Raw genomic sequence first — 16694 nt, forward strand, 5'->3', positions numbered from 1 at the left:
TGAAAACACATCAGCAATCTTTTTTTTTCAAGGCTTACAAAAACACACACATACAAAGAAAACACACACAGTGAGAGAGCACAGTGTATTAGATGTGTAAAGCATTATTTCCCCTTGCCGACAAGTATGAGTGCATTTAACCCAGAGGGTATTTCACCATCGTGGAATTCAAACATCCAGGATAACAGGATGATATCTGACAAAATGTAATATCTAGGTTCTGTGAAGTACCCTCCAGGTGTTGTGGCTTATCAGATGTTTTCCTACACACTGCAAAGAAAACAGACGATTATAAATAGGGTGACTGATGACGAAAACACGCAACCTGTATACCCAACAGAGGACAGGTCATCTGTCACAGCTGAGGGGGAAACTCAGCCAGGTGTGGATGACTCGTCCCTATTGCTTTTCTCATTAAAATATCACAGCCAGATGAAGGGATTGGACACATTACTGTAAAAAAGAGGGAGAGAAAAAAGCAGATGGGGAGAAGAAAGAAAGTGACTGGACGAGAGGTAGGTCAAGGACGGAATGATTTGAACAGAATGGAAAAAGGATATGACAGAGGTTAAGGCCTAAAGTCTAAGGAAAAGAGCAGTAAGAAAGCTGGGGAAGAGAATAAGAGAATGATTTAAGTCAAAGGGAGATAGAGTTAGAGAGGAATGCCGGGAATGGGAAGGAGCAGAAGGAGATTGACAGGAGTCACAGTGGAAAAGATGTGACAAGGAGGGATGGAGGGGATGGAAAGGAGAGGGTGCAAGAGAAAACAGAAGAGAAACTACTGACAGACAGCTGGGGAGTCTCTCATAGCGTGGGGTGGAGGAAAAGTTTACCTAGCATTGCCACAATAAGCATGTGTTCAGAGTAATGTAATGTCTACGCCTAACTTTTAGTATCTTTGGACGTTTAGCACCTGGATGCTTTCAAACAGATAGCCTGTAGGTCGGGTTAGACCTAGAATCATCTTTCAGGCAAAGATCAGGAAGTCTACGATCAGCCCTGGTTCCTTATGTAACCTGACAAATGAATCTGAATGAGTGATGCATATGTGACTGTCAGCACCTTATGCTGCAATGGTATACTGTACTTTGATGCAACTTCTAACTTATCACTGCACCATCTAGATCAGTGGTTCTCAAACGTTTTTTGGCTCAAGTACCCCCTTTCTCTTATTTCTGAATCCAAGTACCCCCTTATGTCTGACTACAACATTTTACTCAGAATTCTGTGAAAAACTACTATAGAGCATAATGAATGAGTGATAACACACATTTTAAACAATCTCATATTGTAAATAAGAGGAATGAAACAGTATTTAGTGCCTCCTGTCATTTTCGTAATCTCTCTCCTGATGTGGGACCAAGACTGACTGCATGTTCAGGTCATTTTCTAATTAAGATAATTTCTATCATCATTCTGTATGTTGTTAGCGTCATTTTGTGTATTTTGTTGTTGTTTGTCTGTTCTTTTTATTATTCAGTATATTTTTCTCTTATTTTGTGTGTTGTTATTATTATTGAAATTATTCTCGTTCAGTGTATGGTTTTTTGGTGTCATTTGGTTATTTCTTATGTCGTTTTGTATATTTCTCTGTTATTTTCATGTATTTCGTAGTGATCTTGTGTATTTTCTTTAACTCATTTAGTGTCTTTGTTGAGAGAAAAGTATTTTTCTCTCAGTGCATGTGTTTTTGTTGTCATTCTGTTGTTGTTTGTCTGTTCTTTTTATTATTCAGTTTATTTTTTATCTTGTTTTGTGTGTTTTTGTTGTCATTATGTGAGTTTCTGGTAATATTTAGTATGATTATCGTTTTTAACTAAAAAGAAACATTATAAAACCCCATATTTTGAATGTTTTCATTTGATATTTTTCCCCTCTCTCTCTCTCTCAAGTACCCCCTGTAGAGCCATCAGTGTACCCCCATTTGAGAAACGCTGATCTAGATCATTCGTCACTGAATGTATATAGTGAGCCATTTTCTGCTTTCCACAACCCAATATGTTTGATATTATATCCTGCATGTGTTCAAAATTCAGTCCTTCTGTATAACAGATTGCTGCATGTCATTGTTTGCCACATTTGCAAACAAAAAACAGCCAAACGTTATTTTGTGAGCAAGTGGTCAAAACGTTTCAGTGCTTTATTGACGGTACGTGGTAACTCTTCAGGGGCAGCATCTGCTTACTGATGCAAACATCATGAGGTGTGTGTATTGTGTGGAACACAAAATATACGCAGAAAGGTTTTCCTCACACACAATGGAATCACTTTCCTTCTTTTATCTTCTTAAAGAACAAACAAGTAAAACATCCCTACCTTGGGTTATTGAGCAAGCCTGGCTTTGAACTAGCAGAAGGGCCTGGAGCTGCTGTGTGTGTGTGTGTGTGTGTGTGTGTGTGTGTGTGTGTGTGCACATGCTGGTGTGACACCGATTTACAAACACGTTATTGTCTTTAATGTTGGGATTTTTCCTTCATCTAATCAGAGCCTCATTGAACAGTAGGAACCTAAAAAAGGTCAACCACCACTAGGACGCTTGGCCTGCTTTGTTCTCTATTATCACATTACGGAGATTACACTTGACCTTCACACATTATTAATGAGTCTCAGAAACGTGTCATGTTGAGTTCTCGTTGTGTTACGTTAGAGAGAGTCAGCACCTGCTTTGTAGTTTATTCCTATAATTTTCCTGGAGGAAACATGAGACTAAAGTGAGTAAAAGTGTAAAAGCCACAATCATCTACAATCAGCATCACTTGAACTTGCAGTGAGCTCGTTTTGCTCACTGAGCAGAGCTGAAAGAGCACACAAGAGCACTTCTAAGGGAGATATTTTAGTCCAGTGTGGCTGCACTGTAAACACTTCCTGCTCTGTAAGTTCTCTCGCCAACATTTAAACCCAGAGGCAGAATCCTACTGGCATGAAATGCAGTAAAATAATGTTTAAAACTAAAAGCACGAAAACACAGGAAGGACTGAGCGCATAATGTGCTCTAAATTGGTTCGGAACTGACTCTAACTGGGTTTTCAAATAAAAGCAATGTTTCTAAATGTCGACAAAGTATAATTGCGTTTTGAACATGCTTCCATTAAACGCTGTTTTGGGCAGAAGCCTCATAAATCCCGTGAAATCTCATCCTGTGAGACTTTGCTGCGGGAAGACGTACAGTACGCTCCAAACCTCCTTATAACACTCCACATTCCTTTGTTGCTTCACGTCTAATGTGGCAGTAATTATTTTTAAGTATAATGTTAAGAAATGTCTCATGTCTCAAGTGGTCATGTGACCAAGAACCTCACGTCATGTGATCATGTGAGTCACGTTCTATGACGTGTATTTGCGGGAAAAGTGTTTCCATGGCGCCTTTGCGACACATTTCAATATCGAAACGTCTGAAATTCCTCCTCGTGAAAGCTTAAAAACTTTTTAGTGATATTTTGAGTGTTTTTTGAAATTCAAGTGTTTCCATAACCAGTTTTTATTGCGCTATATAGGTTTTATGCATTTCCAAGGGTAATGGAAACACAGTCTCTGTCTTGGGGGTCATTAGGAAAGATGGAACACATGTTGAAAATGTGAGTGAATCACAACAGAACTACAGCAGCAGTGAAGCTGCAACATATTTTCACTTTGTGATTGGTAAACCAGGCCTCAGACTCTGACATAATAGTGCAATAATGCGTGAGGACACACATTAAGGAACTGTAGCTTTTGGTTGCGTGTCAACAGTTTCACCAAAGAAAAACACGAGTTGGATTCTTAAAATTTAAGGTCTGTGTGCGTTTAAAGTAATACTGAACAATTAACCTTAATCACATCGATATTAAGGTTTTCACTACTGCGATAACTTAACCTCACATGCTGAGGTTTTTTCATTTGCCTCCATCATTTGAGTGATATATATGTTCACCTATCAGAATTGCAGAGAACCGCCTTCCTTGGCTACTGACCAATCAGAGATAGTTACAGGACACACGCTTGGATGCGTTAACGGATTTGCAGATGGAATCACGGAATCCACCAATAAAAACTGAATCTACTATAGAACGTGGAAATGGAGAGAATTGGGCTGAATAACTGATGCATCCTTGTTTCTATTTATTTTTGTGCAATCATTAAGGTCTGGAATGATGTCATCGGAATAATTTAAATTTGGTTGATTTGAATTAAGTTAATCAAAACTCAATCAATAAACCTGATCAGATTCAGTAAACCATTGATCCCTGAGAGAAGTTGGGTGACATTAATGCTGCTTTATATGACATGATTAATTAAAAATGAGCAGTCAGAATAATCCATGTCAGTACAACTTATATCTACCTTTTAATTGTATCTTACTCATTATTTTAAATCACATTTTTTTTATTTTTGACATTTTTTTTAAAATTATCGAGCATAGCGTTAGTTCAGGCAGGCCGCGGACGTCAAGCCAGCCGCACCTCCAATCAACCGACGGCCCACATTGGTCAAAGCATACAGGAAGCACTACTTAAACCATGACAGCTGCCTCTTACGACCTCAGCAAGCATCTCGCAACCCACCTCCACCCCAACTCCTCCAGGTCAGTATGTATCCAACTAACTGGGTGACATTTTTTTGTCATTAACATCTGCTCTGCTCTGTTCCTTTAGCCAGGGCTCAGGGAAGGTCAGGGAGGAGTGCTCTCCCTACCTCCAGCTTTCCAAGTAAGCTCGTGTAAAGGGCAAGGAGGTCCCGGAACAGACCCATACCGCCAACAATACAATTGCATGCATATTGATGTAAAGTGCTCAAAGGCACTATATAAATCCTAATGCACATTTATTGTAAATAAATCATTTATTTTGACTAAAGCGGTCCTTACAGAAATAGTTTTCTTTTTAATTAGTATTTATTTTGTTTCCTTACTGTACAACTTTTAATTGTATCTTTTTACCTACATTTTTGTTGAATTATGGGATTTTTTTATTTTTTATTTATTAGTATTTATTTTGTTTCCTCACAGGAGTTACAAAAAAAATATTTTCTGAAAAAATTGATTAATATTGCTAAAAAAAAATAGAATTTAAAAAAATGTATGTGGGAAACACGGTCAGAAAAATCGCAATTAGGTTTTTTGTTAAAATCGTGCAGCCCTAGTTTAAAGACTCCCATGTGCTGGAAGAACAAATATAGCTGCTCTGCTCATCCTTCTTGTTAGCAGTCACACCTCTCTCCTGACTTCTCTTCCCGATATGGAGCTCAGCCAAGGCCTTGCAGACCACCCGTAACTCCAACATATCAGACACCTTCTCGGTCTGGTCTTCTACGGCCCTCCCTCCCTCTGCTAGAACAAGCTGCCCCCCCTCTTAGTCCTCTCTGTTGTTTCAGCACTGTCGGAGCCACTTGAATAGAAAGAGTGAGAGCCTGAACTCTCAGTCAGAGCACGTGTTCACCATAGATAGAGATTCCAGGTTGGAAAAGCCACTGGACAGTCTTTTGGCACTATACTTATCCCAAACTTACTTCATATCCTATATCTATATATTATATGTACTGGTATGAGGCTAGGGCTGATCTACCCTGTTCTTTGGAATACTATTAAAGCTTTCATTATAATCAACCAATTAGACTTTCTTTAAATATCACTTTTAAAATAAAATGCTTTTTCAAAGCTTCTCCACTGATGACAGAATTATGCATTTCCCATTGATAAATTCTGAGGCACAGCAGAAACCAAAGCAGAGACATGACATGTTAGGCATCACGTCTCTTTCTGGTCCTTTTCAGAACATTTGAATTAAACGAATTAACTGTAGCAAAGTGGTATTTTATCTTTGACAGCAACAAAGCCTGGTATTCTTTCTACCTCAGGCCTGACAGGCCCTGAGACATTATAACTATGGAAACATCTGCTGTGTATCCTGAAGATATTACAACATATATTAAAAAGACTGTTTAAATTCACTTAACTCCTGAGTCGGCAGCAATTTTATCGATAACCAAGAGAAGCGTTGTTGTTTTTGTGACAGACAACAGTTGATGTGATGTGTTTTTCTTGTATGAATTTATCCTGCCGTAAGTTGCATCCATAAACACAAAGTAGTATACTCCAGATACAAGGCTAGGAAAATCTAAATCGTGTCATCAATAAATATCCTCAAAAGGCAAACAGCCCTAAAAATGAGTGTCATTAGGGTAATAATCATTGACACAAGAGATTCCATCATGTGTGTTTTCATTGGTATTGTTTTTTTCCATTCAGACACAGAAAGAGAAAACTCAGCTGGAATAAAACATGGTGGAGAAAGAGGACACCAAGAACAGACGGCCCGAGGCCACCCAGTGATACAGGGAGGTGTGTTTATATTCCGCCTGCTCACTCAAACACTCTGGTCACTGCCATTATTCCCTGAAGCACACAACCTCTGAGTCTGCACTCTAAACCCAACCTCTGTCAGGGACAGACACCAGAGATGCTCCACGAACACACACAACACGACTTGATTATTTTTCTCTTCCTCAGTTTACACACCACACACCCTGACAGAGTCAACAGGATGTTTGGTTTTTTTTGTTCTCCAAAATAGGAATGAGTCTGAGCTCCCTCGTCTACGTTGAAGGATAGTGTTTCACTGAGATCAGAGAGTAGCAGCCACGTGTGTGTGTGTGTGTGTGTGTGTGTGTGTGTGTGTGTGTGTGTGTGTGTGTGTGTGTGTGTGTGTGTGTGTGTGTGTGTGTGTGTGTGTGTGTGTGTGTGTGTGTATTTCAGAGATACAGACACACTCAGTGGGACTGTATTCTCTGAGGTAGTCTTGACTCACACCAACAAAAATAACATCAGTTTACACTAGATACACCTGTCAGATACTTCTATTAGTGTGCACGTCATGTTTCCAAACGCTAGCAGCACTGACCAGTTTGTTGTGCTATTAGCTACAAGTTCATGTGAGCCATGCCTTGCCAAATGTGCCATGTAGGTAACTAACAACCTCAACGTGAACCGAAAAAACTGGTAAAATAACCGTCATTCAATGCTTTTCTTGGTGCAGTGCATTACGTTTCATCTGGTTGGTCGACTATGATGTGATTGTTGTTTGGTCATTTCATTTTTTGTGATTTCACAATGTAGGTTGATCATTTTAAAACAAAAAATAATAATTTACTAAGTAATGGTTGGGTGTACAAATGTAACTAAAGTACCAATAAAAGCAACTCAATTACAGTAATGTGAGTACTTGTAATCCATTACTTTCACCTCTGGTCAAGATATAATTGTAGATACACTTTATATACTAAGGAACGGATCCACAAAGATCTGAAATAAAGGGCGTCAATTCAGTTGCTTCCCTAACTCCTTTAGTGACGCAGTTTCCTCACCTGCTGCGCGGAATTCACGAAGATTGCAGCAATGATTAGTGCACGTGCAGAACTGGTGCAGACCGTCCCCTATTTAAATGGTGCCTTTTGTTAATCTCGGCTGTATTTTCTGTCCACATTTACTGCAGAGATGATCTCTGCGAGGGTGTCTGCACCTCCTTTTCAGTTGTACAATTTCTCCGTACTAAAACTGTCACCGCAAACAGTTCCAGATTTCATGACTCGCATTGTACTCCTTGCATAACTTTATTTGCATTTCCCCCTCCAATATTTTGCTCCACCTGTGAGATCCACGTACTATGCATAATTATTAGAGGGAAATGTACTCCTTAGTAGCACGTGGAGTGACGTTTGCACACGTTTTCATACCACTAAACCTTTAGTGAATCTGCCCCTCAGACACATTATTATTTTATTTACAAGGAGTGGATCAAGATCTTTTTTTCCATTTTTAAAAAACAGTCCCACTAGAACAAGTCCATTGGCTGTGTGGTTCAGCAAACTGTCATAATTCCCCATCACCGGTAAAAATACCGACATGTCAATAAAGCCTGGTTGGTTCACACTAGCCCACCGTTTCACAGGCAGTGACTGATGGATGCTGTCAGCAGAGAACAACACGAGGGACAGACAAAAGATCAATGGGAGTCTGTGAAAGAATCACGCACAGATCAGGAGTAGAGCTCTCACAGGTGAGCAGGTGTTACTCCACTGCTTTAGGAAAACCTGCTAATGCTTTGAGGAAAATGAAGGTTGTACATCTCCTGAGCTGTGAAGTTTAAAGTTGGCAGATTGAGAACTGTTGTTCTTTAGACTCAGGATTCTAATCTAGTTACAAACTTTATATTATTCTGTATCAGTTAAGAAAGGAAAAACAACAAGAACGTGAAAGCTGTCTTGCATGACTGCAAAATTCCTCCTGAAACAGGTATGATCTAATGCAGAGACCACAAACTTTTGCGTGCCACAGACAGCTATCATACCAGAGAATGCTGCATGTATTTCTCACAGTTGCGTGTGCGCGCATCTCTTGTTATGACAAGTCATTTTAACATTTAATCAGTAACTTACATTTGTAGATATCTATAATTCAATTTTGACATGTAATTTCAAGGCAACATATCCACAATGTAGATTTGACTAGTTTCAATTCTAATTATTGATATTTACATTTCTATTACTAGCTTCACTGGTATTCGTAAATATCACCGATTCAATTCTTACGAGTACTTAATTACAACTTGTCAAAATGACCTATTGACTTCCATTCTAATTGAATTACAGATATCTATAATTCAATTTTGACATGTAATTCCAAATCCATATACTGTATCCATAATATAATTTTGACTAGCTGCAGTTGTAATTGTAGATATCAACAATTCACTTCTAACTAGTCGAAAAAAAGTCAGCTGTTGATATTTACAATTGTAACATTACAGATATCATAAATTGAATTGTAGATAGCTAATATTCAATTCTGCATATAGTCAAAATACTAATGCATTTTTTTAAACAAATTACCGTAACATCCATCCATCCACAGTCCGACCCCCTTGCTCCTTTTCAGGGTCGTGGGGGTCTGCTGATGCCTATCTCCAGCTGTCATTGGATGTTAGGCGGGGCTTGCCGTAATGTAAATAAAAATAAAATATATTCACTTTATTTCTTTGCGGCCAGATACCAAATGGTCGATGAACCACTGACCTAATGTACAGTATTTCAAACCAGTGAAGGGTTTAGCAATGAACTCTATATACAGACTAGAATAGCATAGTGTCCTTTCCAAACTCTCAGACTGTCTGTAACAGCTGTTTGCTCTGCAGCATACGGTCGGGAGCGCAGCACTGAGAGAGAACTGTCACTTTTTCTTCATCTAGTATTAGCAAAGGCCCCTAGGGCTGAGCTGCAGATTAGATTAGTATGAAAGGAGCATGTCCATCTGAAGATTGACTCAGACTTCCTGCATGGCTTCGCTTGAAACTACAACAGGCTTTTTGCAAACACGCGCTGCAAAGTAACAAATTCCTTCTACCTCTCATGTTTGCTTTCTCCACTCTTGTGCCATGATCAACACGCTGGGGTTAAAGGAGCAACAGTCACACGGCTATGCCTACTGCAGAGTAATATGCACAATACCACAGAGGTAAATATTCACTCATCACAGCTTAGACTCATAGAACATACAACGTATGTGGAAATTTCCACCTTAAGTGATGGAAATGTTTAAGTAAGTTAAAAAAAAAAGTGCAAACTAACCCAGTTCAGGATGTGTTCCAAAGCCAAACAGGCCTCCACATGTTTCTGCTCTATGGAGGTGGGGGTTCCATGTGCACAAGCAAACATACAATCAAGTCGTAAACTTGATCCTGTTGATATTAGTTGAGCTAACGAAGGATTGTTGGTTAATGTGGGGAATTATGAAAGCACTTACGCTCCCCTTGCTGTCTTTAATTTTCAGCACCCAAAGGGTAAAGCCTTTAAGGGAGTACAAAACTCAACCAGACTGGCTAATTGCATCTTCACACACCCCTGTCCACCCTCACTGACAGGCCAGGGCAGGTTAGAGATGCCTGCCTGCAAGGAGCTTCCCAAACACACAGTGTGTTGTTTGATAGTAGTTCATAGTATTGGAATCTACATCAAGTGTTCAGAGAAGAGTGATCTTATCAAAATTGTCAGCAAATAATGGTTCCAAAATCCTAATCTCAATTAAGTTAGTATTTTCCTCTATTTCAAACAAACAGTCACTGTTAATACACCTGACTGGAGTTTGAGGAACCCAAGAGTGTTATCAAGCAATAGGAGCCAGTTCAGCTGCAGGTTAATGATGAAAGCCACCCTCTCTACCCCTCTCTACCACCTTCACAGTTACACTGCAGGCAATTTGGACTCAGTCACAGACATGCTAGAAGGATTTATGGGCTGGGGAGCATTGACCTGTGCTTTGATGTCTCCTGCACTTATTTCCTCTGTGTCACGAGGAAAAATTAGCAGCTTTGTTCAGTATCTAAAGTCCGAGAGCCAAAAAAAGAATCCAGGTTATAGAGTCTTTTTTTGGTCTTGCTGCCTGACTGCTGGTGAACCAAGGAGGAGGAGGAGGAGGAAGAGGAGAAACCAACCGGACGAACAGGAATGTTTCAGTTAGTTCTCTGCAGGGGTGGGCTGAGGCACTGCTGAGATTATTTGGCGGGGATTTTTAAAAAAGGCTTCTTTTTTTTTAGATAGACCAACATCACCTTCTCAACTGCAAGTTATACATAGTGTGTATTGCAGTTTTTTTTTTAAATCTGTTACACCTGACACACAGGTTGACTTTCTCTGCAACCATCTGACAAATCAAATCAAAGCACGTCAGAGATCTAGAGCTCCTCTGGATCATTACGACTCAGAAAATTGGCCGAACCAGTCGTCCATTGTCTTTTCTTGGCAATGCCGTAAAGGCACAGAGACAATTCCCTCATAACATGACTCATCACTTAATGCTCCTCTGCAGTGTTAGGAAACAACCTGCTCCAGCCTGGTAGGCAAAGAGAACGTCACAGTCACTGCAGGAAACAGTCAGCCAAGTGCGACAAATCATGCTCTTTTATCCTGACACCTGTGGGGATTTTCAGTTCTGACGGCAGATGAACATATGTTTATTCTCACTAACCTTGCAGATTTTGCTTTCCTCAGTCTCAGGTCTGGACTTCGCAGCAGGTGTCCTTTCCTGCTGATACTCGTACTTGATTGACAGCTGACAGGAGAGTCCTGAGACGCCCTCTTTGGCCCGAAGCTCTTGCTGCCTGAACGTGTAGCTTTGTGGGTTGCATCCTCTGACCGCGCTGGGGATGGGGAGAGCAGTGTGCACCGGCTTAGTGCCCAGTGCTGACGGCTGCCTGAGCTTAGAAGCTACACCAACTACTGGCATGGTATTTCCCAGAAGTTATAAACAGCACTAAACAAGAGTCTAAAAGAGATATCATAAAAAAAAGGTATAAGATCTGTGACCCCAACGTCTGGCCTGAGAAAGGACAAAATATATCTTAACAGAAAAGAAAAAGGAAATGAAAAAAAGCAGTTGCCTCTCAGACTGAGAGGAAAGCAACTGCACTCATTCTGTAGCCAACAGCGAGCAGGACTCACAGAAAGTGAGAAGCCTTCGCCCTTTTCCTATTCACTCACTCCTCCTTCTCCTCCCACAAGCTCCTCTGCTCCCTCCCTTCACTGCCCCTCTTTCTCTTCCTCCCTCGCTCGCTGGGTCACAAGTGATTCCAAGTCAGCCAAAACTGTTCAAGGGGGCGTGACCTCATATAACCAGCACCTGGCAATACTGCGCTGCTTTTTGGTGCTGCCATACACAACAGTTCAACCATCTCTTTAGCTCTAGCACTAACCCCTGACCATGATGACATCTACAAGAGTTGGTTATCACTTTAGTGAGAAGTTAAGAGAAAAGACGTTGATACCAGGAGTTTTAGAACGTGACAGTAAACAGAAACACTTTTGTTACTAAACTGGTTTCACCAAGTCTGCTGGTCTCACTCTATCTTACTGTTCCAAATGCACACACCCCTTCTGTTTGTCTAAAAGAGAATACTGAACTACAGATAGAGATGTAATAACTTTGATTTATTATTGACACTTCTAAACTGCATTCCTTGTCACCTACTGAAAACAGCGTATAGCAATATAACATCACCCTGTAAAAATGTGATCAATTAAATGAATTGATGGCCATTCTATCTATGGCTGTGAAAGAGTAATGGTTCTTTTGAAGGACTTTGGGTGGATAGAGAAGTACTACTGTAGCCCATATAATCAGAAGCAATTCATCACTTAAGCTAATGCAGAACTCCGAAACTGTCTTTTTTATGCCGATTACAGATGTTCGATCATATCTTTTTGCAGACATCCGACATTCTGCTTAATTTCTGATAACAACAGATATACATATACAGTATACATATATATATATATATATATATATATATATATATACTGTATATAAATGTTGGGACTTAAATGTGCTAATTGCAATTAATTAATTATGGAAAAATAATGTTGTTAATCGCTTTTTCATTTGCACTCCAAACAGTGCAGAACCATTCTCATTGCACCAGTTCCCGGTATACCCATAATACTGATGCACAGACGACGTCACAAGATGGGAGACTCCGAGGAGAAGTCATTGTTGTGCTTTGTTGGCATTCATTTTTAGTTGATAATAACACCGAATGGAAAACAAAAGCCCAGTTGTGTGCAAATTGTGCAAGAAAGAGTTGTCTCTGCTACCACCTCAATGCTAAGCATGTTGAAGCTAGCATGGACGGCTAGCACGGACAATCGGACAGTGCTAGCTGCAACACGCTGCGAGCACGTTGTGTTGCCATTCCACACTGGACAAGATGACCGTGACTGACAAATGAACAAACTCACTGGCTAAATGACTGCAGTGCCACAGATAGCGTCTGACCCAAGTTACCAACTTATGAAATGCTATCCAGAAAGACAATTACAAACAACATTCAGTTGGTCTGTTTATCATGCCACAAATATTCTGCACTGTTCAGTTTCCACTTCTCTGGAATGTACTGTACTAAGTGAGCTTTTTTATTTTAATACACAAAATCTAATTTGTTTTAGAGAGTTTACAAAAAAAAAAATCAGGAAAACCATAGTTTACATAAATGTGAGTTAGTGCTTTGTGAACAATGCAAACATAATATTCTTTATACATATTGCACATTATGTTAGCACTCAGTGATGAAAATGATAAACACAATTTTGTTGTTTAAGCTCATTTATTGTTTTCATTGATTCAGTCATGTACCAAAATCTATTTAAACAGGAAAAACGGGGCTTTTCATGTAAAATATTGTTATGCCAATAATTTGAATTAACCGAGATTAATTTATTACAAAGTCCCTAATGAATTGGGGTATCTTATTCATTAGTATGGGGAATTCACACATGAAGCCTACTTCAAATGTGATGCCCCTCTGGATGTACTGTATGTCACATTAAACATCATGTGTGCAAAATAACTTTTTCAACTTGAGTTATGAAAAAGTGCCATATTCATTTTTTACATGTACAACACAAATCAGCTTTTAATATCGACAAAAAGACAGATGCCAACGTCAACTGAATTACATTTTATGGCAAGTATCGGCAGATAATCTCTGTGGGCTGATATTATTGGCTGATATTCCCAATCGTGAGACACAGTAGCTATACGTTGTCTATTAACTTTGTTGTTGATTGGTTAAAGCAGTGGTTCCCAAAATGGGAGTCCCACCCTCTAAGGTGGGTAGGACATCATGACGGGGGCTGAACATTCAGAATGAAAAACAGAAAATATTTTTTCTCTTTGTATTCAAATAACTTTATTATTACTGTTCCAAAATATGCAATTGCACATTTTATGTCATTTTTATAAGTTTTGCAGAAGAATACTCACAATCATAGTTACAATTGTTAATTTTTTTTATTTTTTTTGACCCATTTTGTTGATAGTTTGTTATGATCTGGAAAATCTTCCATTCTTCAAAGGGGGGCACAACAGAAAACGTTTAAGAACCACTGGGTTAAGGAAAGATAATAATATGAGCTGTAGTAAAGCCACCACCAGAAGTCTTTCAAAACCTTGTCTCTGTGTAAGAAATAGAAGCAAGGAAAAGCTTCATATGGTTTATTTCAAAGAGGTGAGGAGATGGGCTGGAGGATTCAGGGTTATGGCAAACTGGAACGTTTTAACACAGTACTGTCAATTGGAAGCGAGAGGAAAAATGTGGAAAAGCAAACAGAAGCCTCGTCTTTCTAATGTAACTTCACCACAGAAATGACAACGTCTGAAATGGCTATCTGGTTTCCTTTCTTTGGTTGATGGGCCTAAACTCTGTCTCTGTCAAAAGAGATTACTTATTATTGTATTACTTATATTTATTTTATTTTATTTTACAATATGTAATTATCTAAACATCTGCTCCTTTACAGTGTTGCGTTTCAGTGCAATGCTGTTGACAGCCAGTTGCCTTAATAGGGACACAACCTCCTCAAGCCTAGAATAGCATCAGTTTATCCAACATGGTTTCAATCATGAACCAGGGGCTATCATGACTAGCCTAAAACAACAGGATACCACGTGAATGAATGGCGGGAGTCCAACTCAGACTCCAACCACAGCTGCCTGCAGAGCGGCACAAATGCAAGTGCATTTGGTCGGTGTCCAGCTTCCCAGAATCCGTTAGGAAACCCAGTTTTGACAAGGTCCTTTCCTTAGGGTGCTGTGCTCCAACAGGCTCACTCCAAATCCTCACTGGGATATTAAGGAAACCCCTCACTTCCCTATATTTTTCACTGGTTTCTTGAGATAAACATCTTACACCTCAACAATAAGCCGGGCAGGGCTACTTTCTAAAGTTTAGCTACTGTAACTGACATCCCCTAAAAAAAGAATAAGAGCCCACTATGCCCCGGGTTGACATTGGGAGAAAGAGGAGAAACAGAAACAGAAAAAATGCTGATGAGCGCAGGGAAGTACTGTAGGTAACTAACATCTCTAACCTTGGTTGTTCAACATGTAGAATAGTCTTTGCAGCTTTGATGTGTCTGTTTTAAATATATTATTAAAAGCCTGTGTTAAGTCATTAATAATAATAATAATAATAATAATAATAATAATAATAATAATAATAGGTGCAATTAGAAGCGATTAGTCTTCTGGTAGCAGCAAAAGTTGGTAATGTTGACACTGTTTATAATTTTTTGTCCAAAAACACTTAATACTCCAAATTATACCACATTCTTCTGGTTTGGCTGCAGGTTTAGCGCAGAATATTAGTTTTATCACTTAACCTCAGACATATATTTTATATATATATATAACAGTCCAACATTAAGTAACTATAGATGTATAAAGCAGAGTGAGTGATCCTTTTTGATCAGCCTGTCTCCAAAGTCAAGTTCACCAATGCTTACTAAACATGTCAAAGTTTAAAGTGATTAGGCCAAAGCATTTCAACTTTGGCATGTATATTAAAATAATTCACATTTTAATGACCAGGCAAATTCAAAAGAGTCCATGAATTTAAATCAGCCACTGATCTTTACACATTAGTCAGCAAAAGGCTTTTTTTTATATCCTGTAAATTTTATTTTGAATAACAACAAAAACTACAAGTCTTTTAATTTTAGACTGTTTGAGAATGTACAAACAACTAACAGTAAGCCAAAGTTGTGGCTCAATAAACATTTACCGTAAGCAAGAAAGGGTCACTCACTGCGGCTTCAAACCATAAGAGCGATGTTTGTTCTGGTTCATGCGCCTAATTCCATCCATCCAGCATGTTCAGACCAAGAGATAAATCTGTTCACTATAACCTGATCACTAGGTTTGTTTTGACATCCTTGATGGGCAGGTCTGTGATAACTATTTATTAACAGGATGATCTCGGAGAACAGACATTGGGGTTGTGCAGCAGGCTTCCATGATGTACAAGTTGGGGTAGGGGCCAAATGGCTTCACCCCTTGGGGTCATGGACACTGCATAGGTGGAGTTTGAGATTCTTGCCAGGGGGCATATACACCGTCTCAAGCTTTGCGGCAACCACAATGTGTGTAACATATACAATAACAAAAAAAAAAAAAAGATTGGTAACATAATTGATCATTTTGACTACAAAAATTTGTAAAGATGTGTCGTTTAATGTTGTAAATTCATGATTGCAGTACCAAACATGAACTGCTGGGTGCAGTGTTGCTTCATCATTTACATTGTGAAGAAGAATTACGGAACAGAAGAACACCTAAAAACAAACTTGTATTTTTTAAAAACAACAAATGAATTAATATGTATTTTGTACAGTCACTGTGTTTTATAGCACTTAAGATATGTTTATATTATGTAAATTATAGAAAGAATTGTATTTTTTGGAATTAATTTGGTAAAACTGTAATGAAAACTTTTGACCACTAGGGTGGGGTGGGGGGGGGCAATGCTCCCTCTGCCCCCTCCACTTAAACTACACATATGGGGCAGTGGTGGCTCTGGATGTGTACGCCCCTCAGTGATGGTGTCTGTGTCCTTAGTCGGACACTTGGTATACCAAAAGAAAAATAATCATTTAGGTTAGCGTGGACTGAATGATTGACTGACAGTAAATCTCATTCCTACATATTGTATCAACAGAATTGAATTATTCTAGGTTACTTATTAGTTAACTTGTTAAACAAGTTAACTAATAAGTGAAGTAATGAATAACTAAGAACAACAACGCAAACATTTCATTATTACATTATGCTATTGGTTTTCTGTTTGTGTTGAGTGTTTAGAAGTACACAAAAGTTCAAATTAGTCTCTTCAGGTGCT

At 39.0% G+C, this 16694-nt stretch overlaps 1 protein-coding gene across 10 annotated transcripts in view; it reads right to left on the reverse strand.

Annotated features, from left to right (window-relative positions):
• nav3 (neuron navigator 3) overlaps positions 1–16694 on the reverse strand; it is a 332783-nt gene that overhangs the window by 211349 nt on the left and 104740 nt on the right. For 9 of the 10 annotated variants that reach the window (XM_028448749.1, XM_028448748.1, XM_028448752.1 and 6 more), the window contains exon 1: positions 10994–11442. The exons of the other annotated variant lie outside the window; for it this stretch is intronic. In XM_028448749.1, coding sequence (XP_028304550.1) covers positions 10994–11251 — 258 coding nt within the window. In that variant the 5' untranslated portion in view covers positions 11252–11442. Of the gene's footprint in view, positions 1–10993; positions 11443–16694 lie in introns of those variants that run through there. 10 annotated transcript variants of the gene reach the window in all.

This window comes from Gouania willdenowi, chromosome 6 (genome assembly GCF_900634775.1).
Source record: "Gouania willdenowi chromosome 6, fGouWil2.1, whole genome shotgun sequence".
NCBI lineage: Eukaryota > Metazoa > Chordata > Actinopteri > Blenniiformes > Gobiesocidae > Gouania > Gouania willdenowi.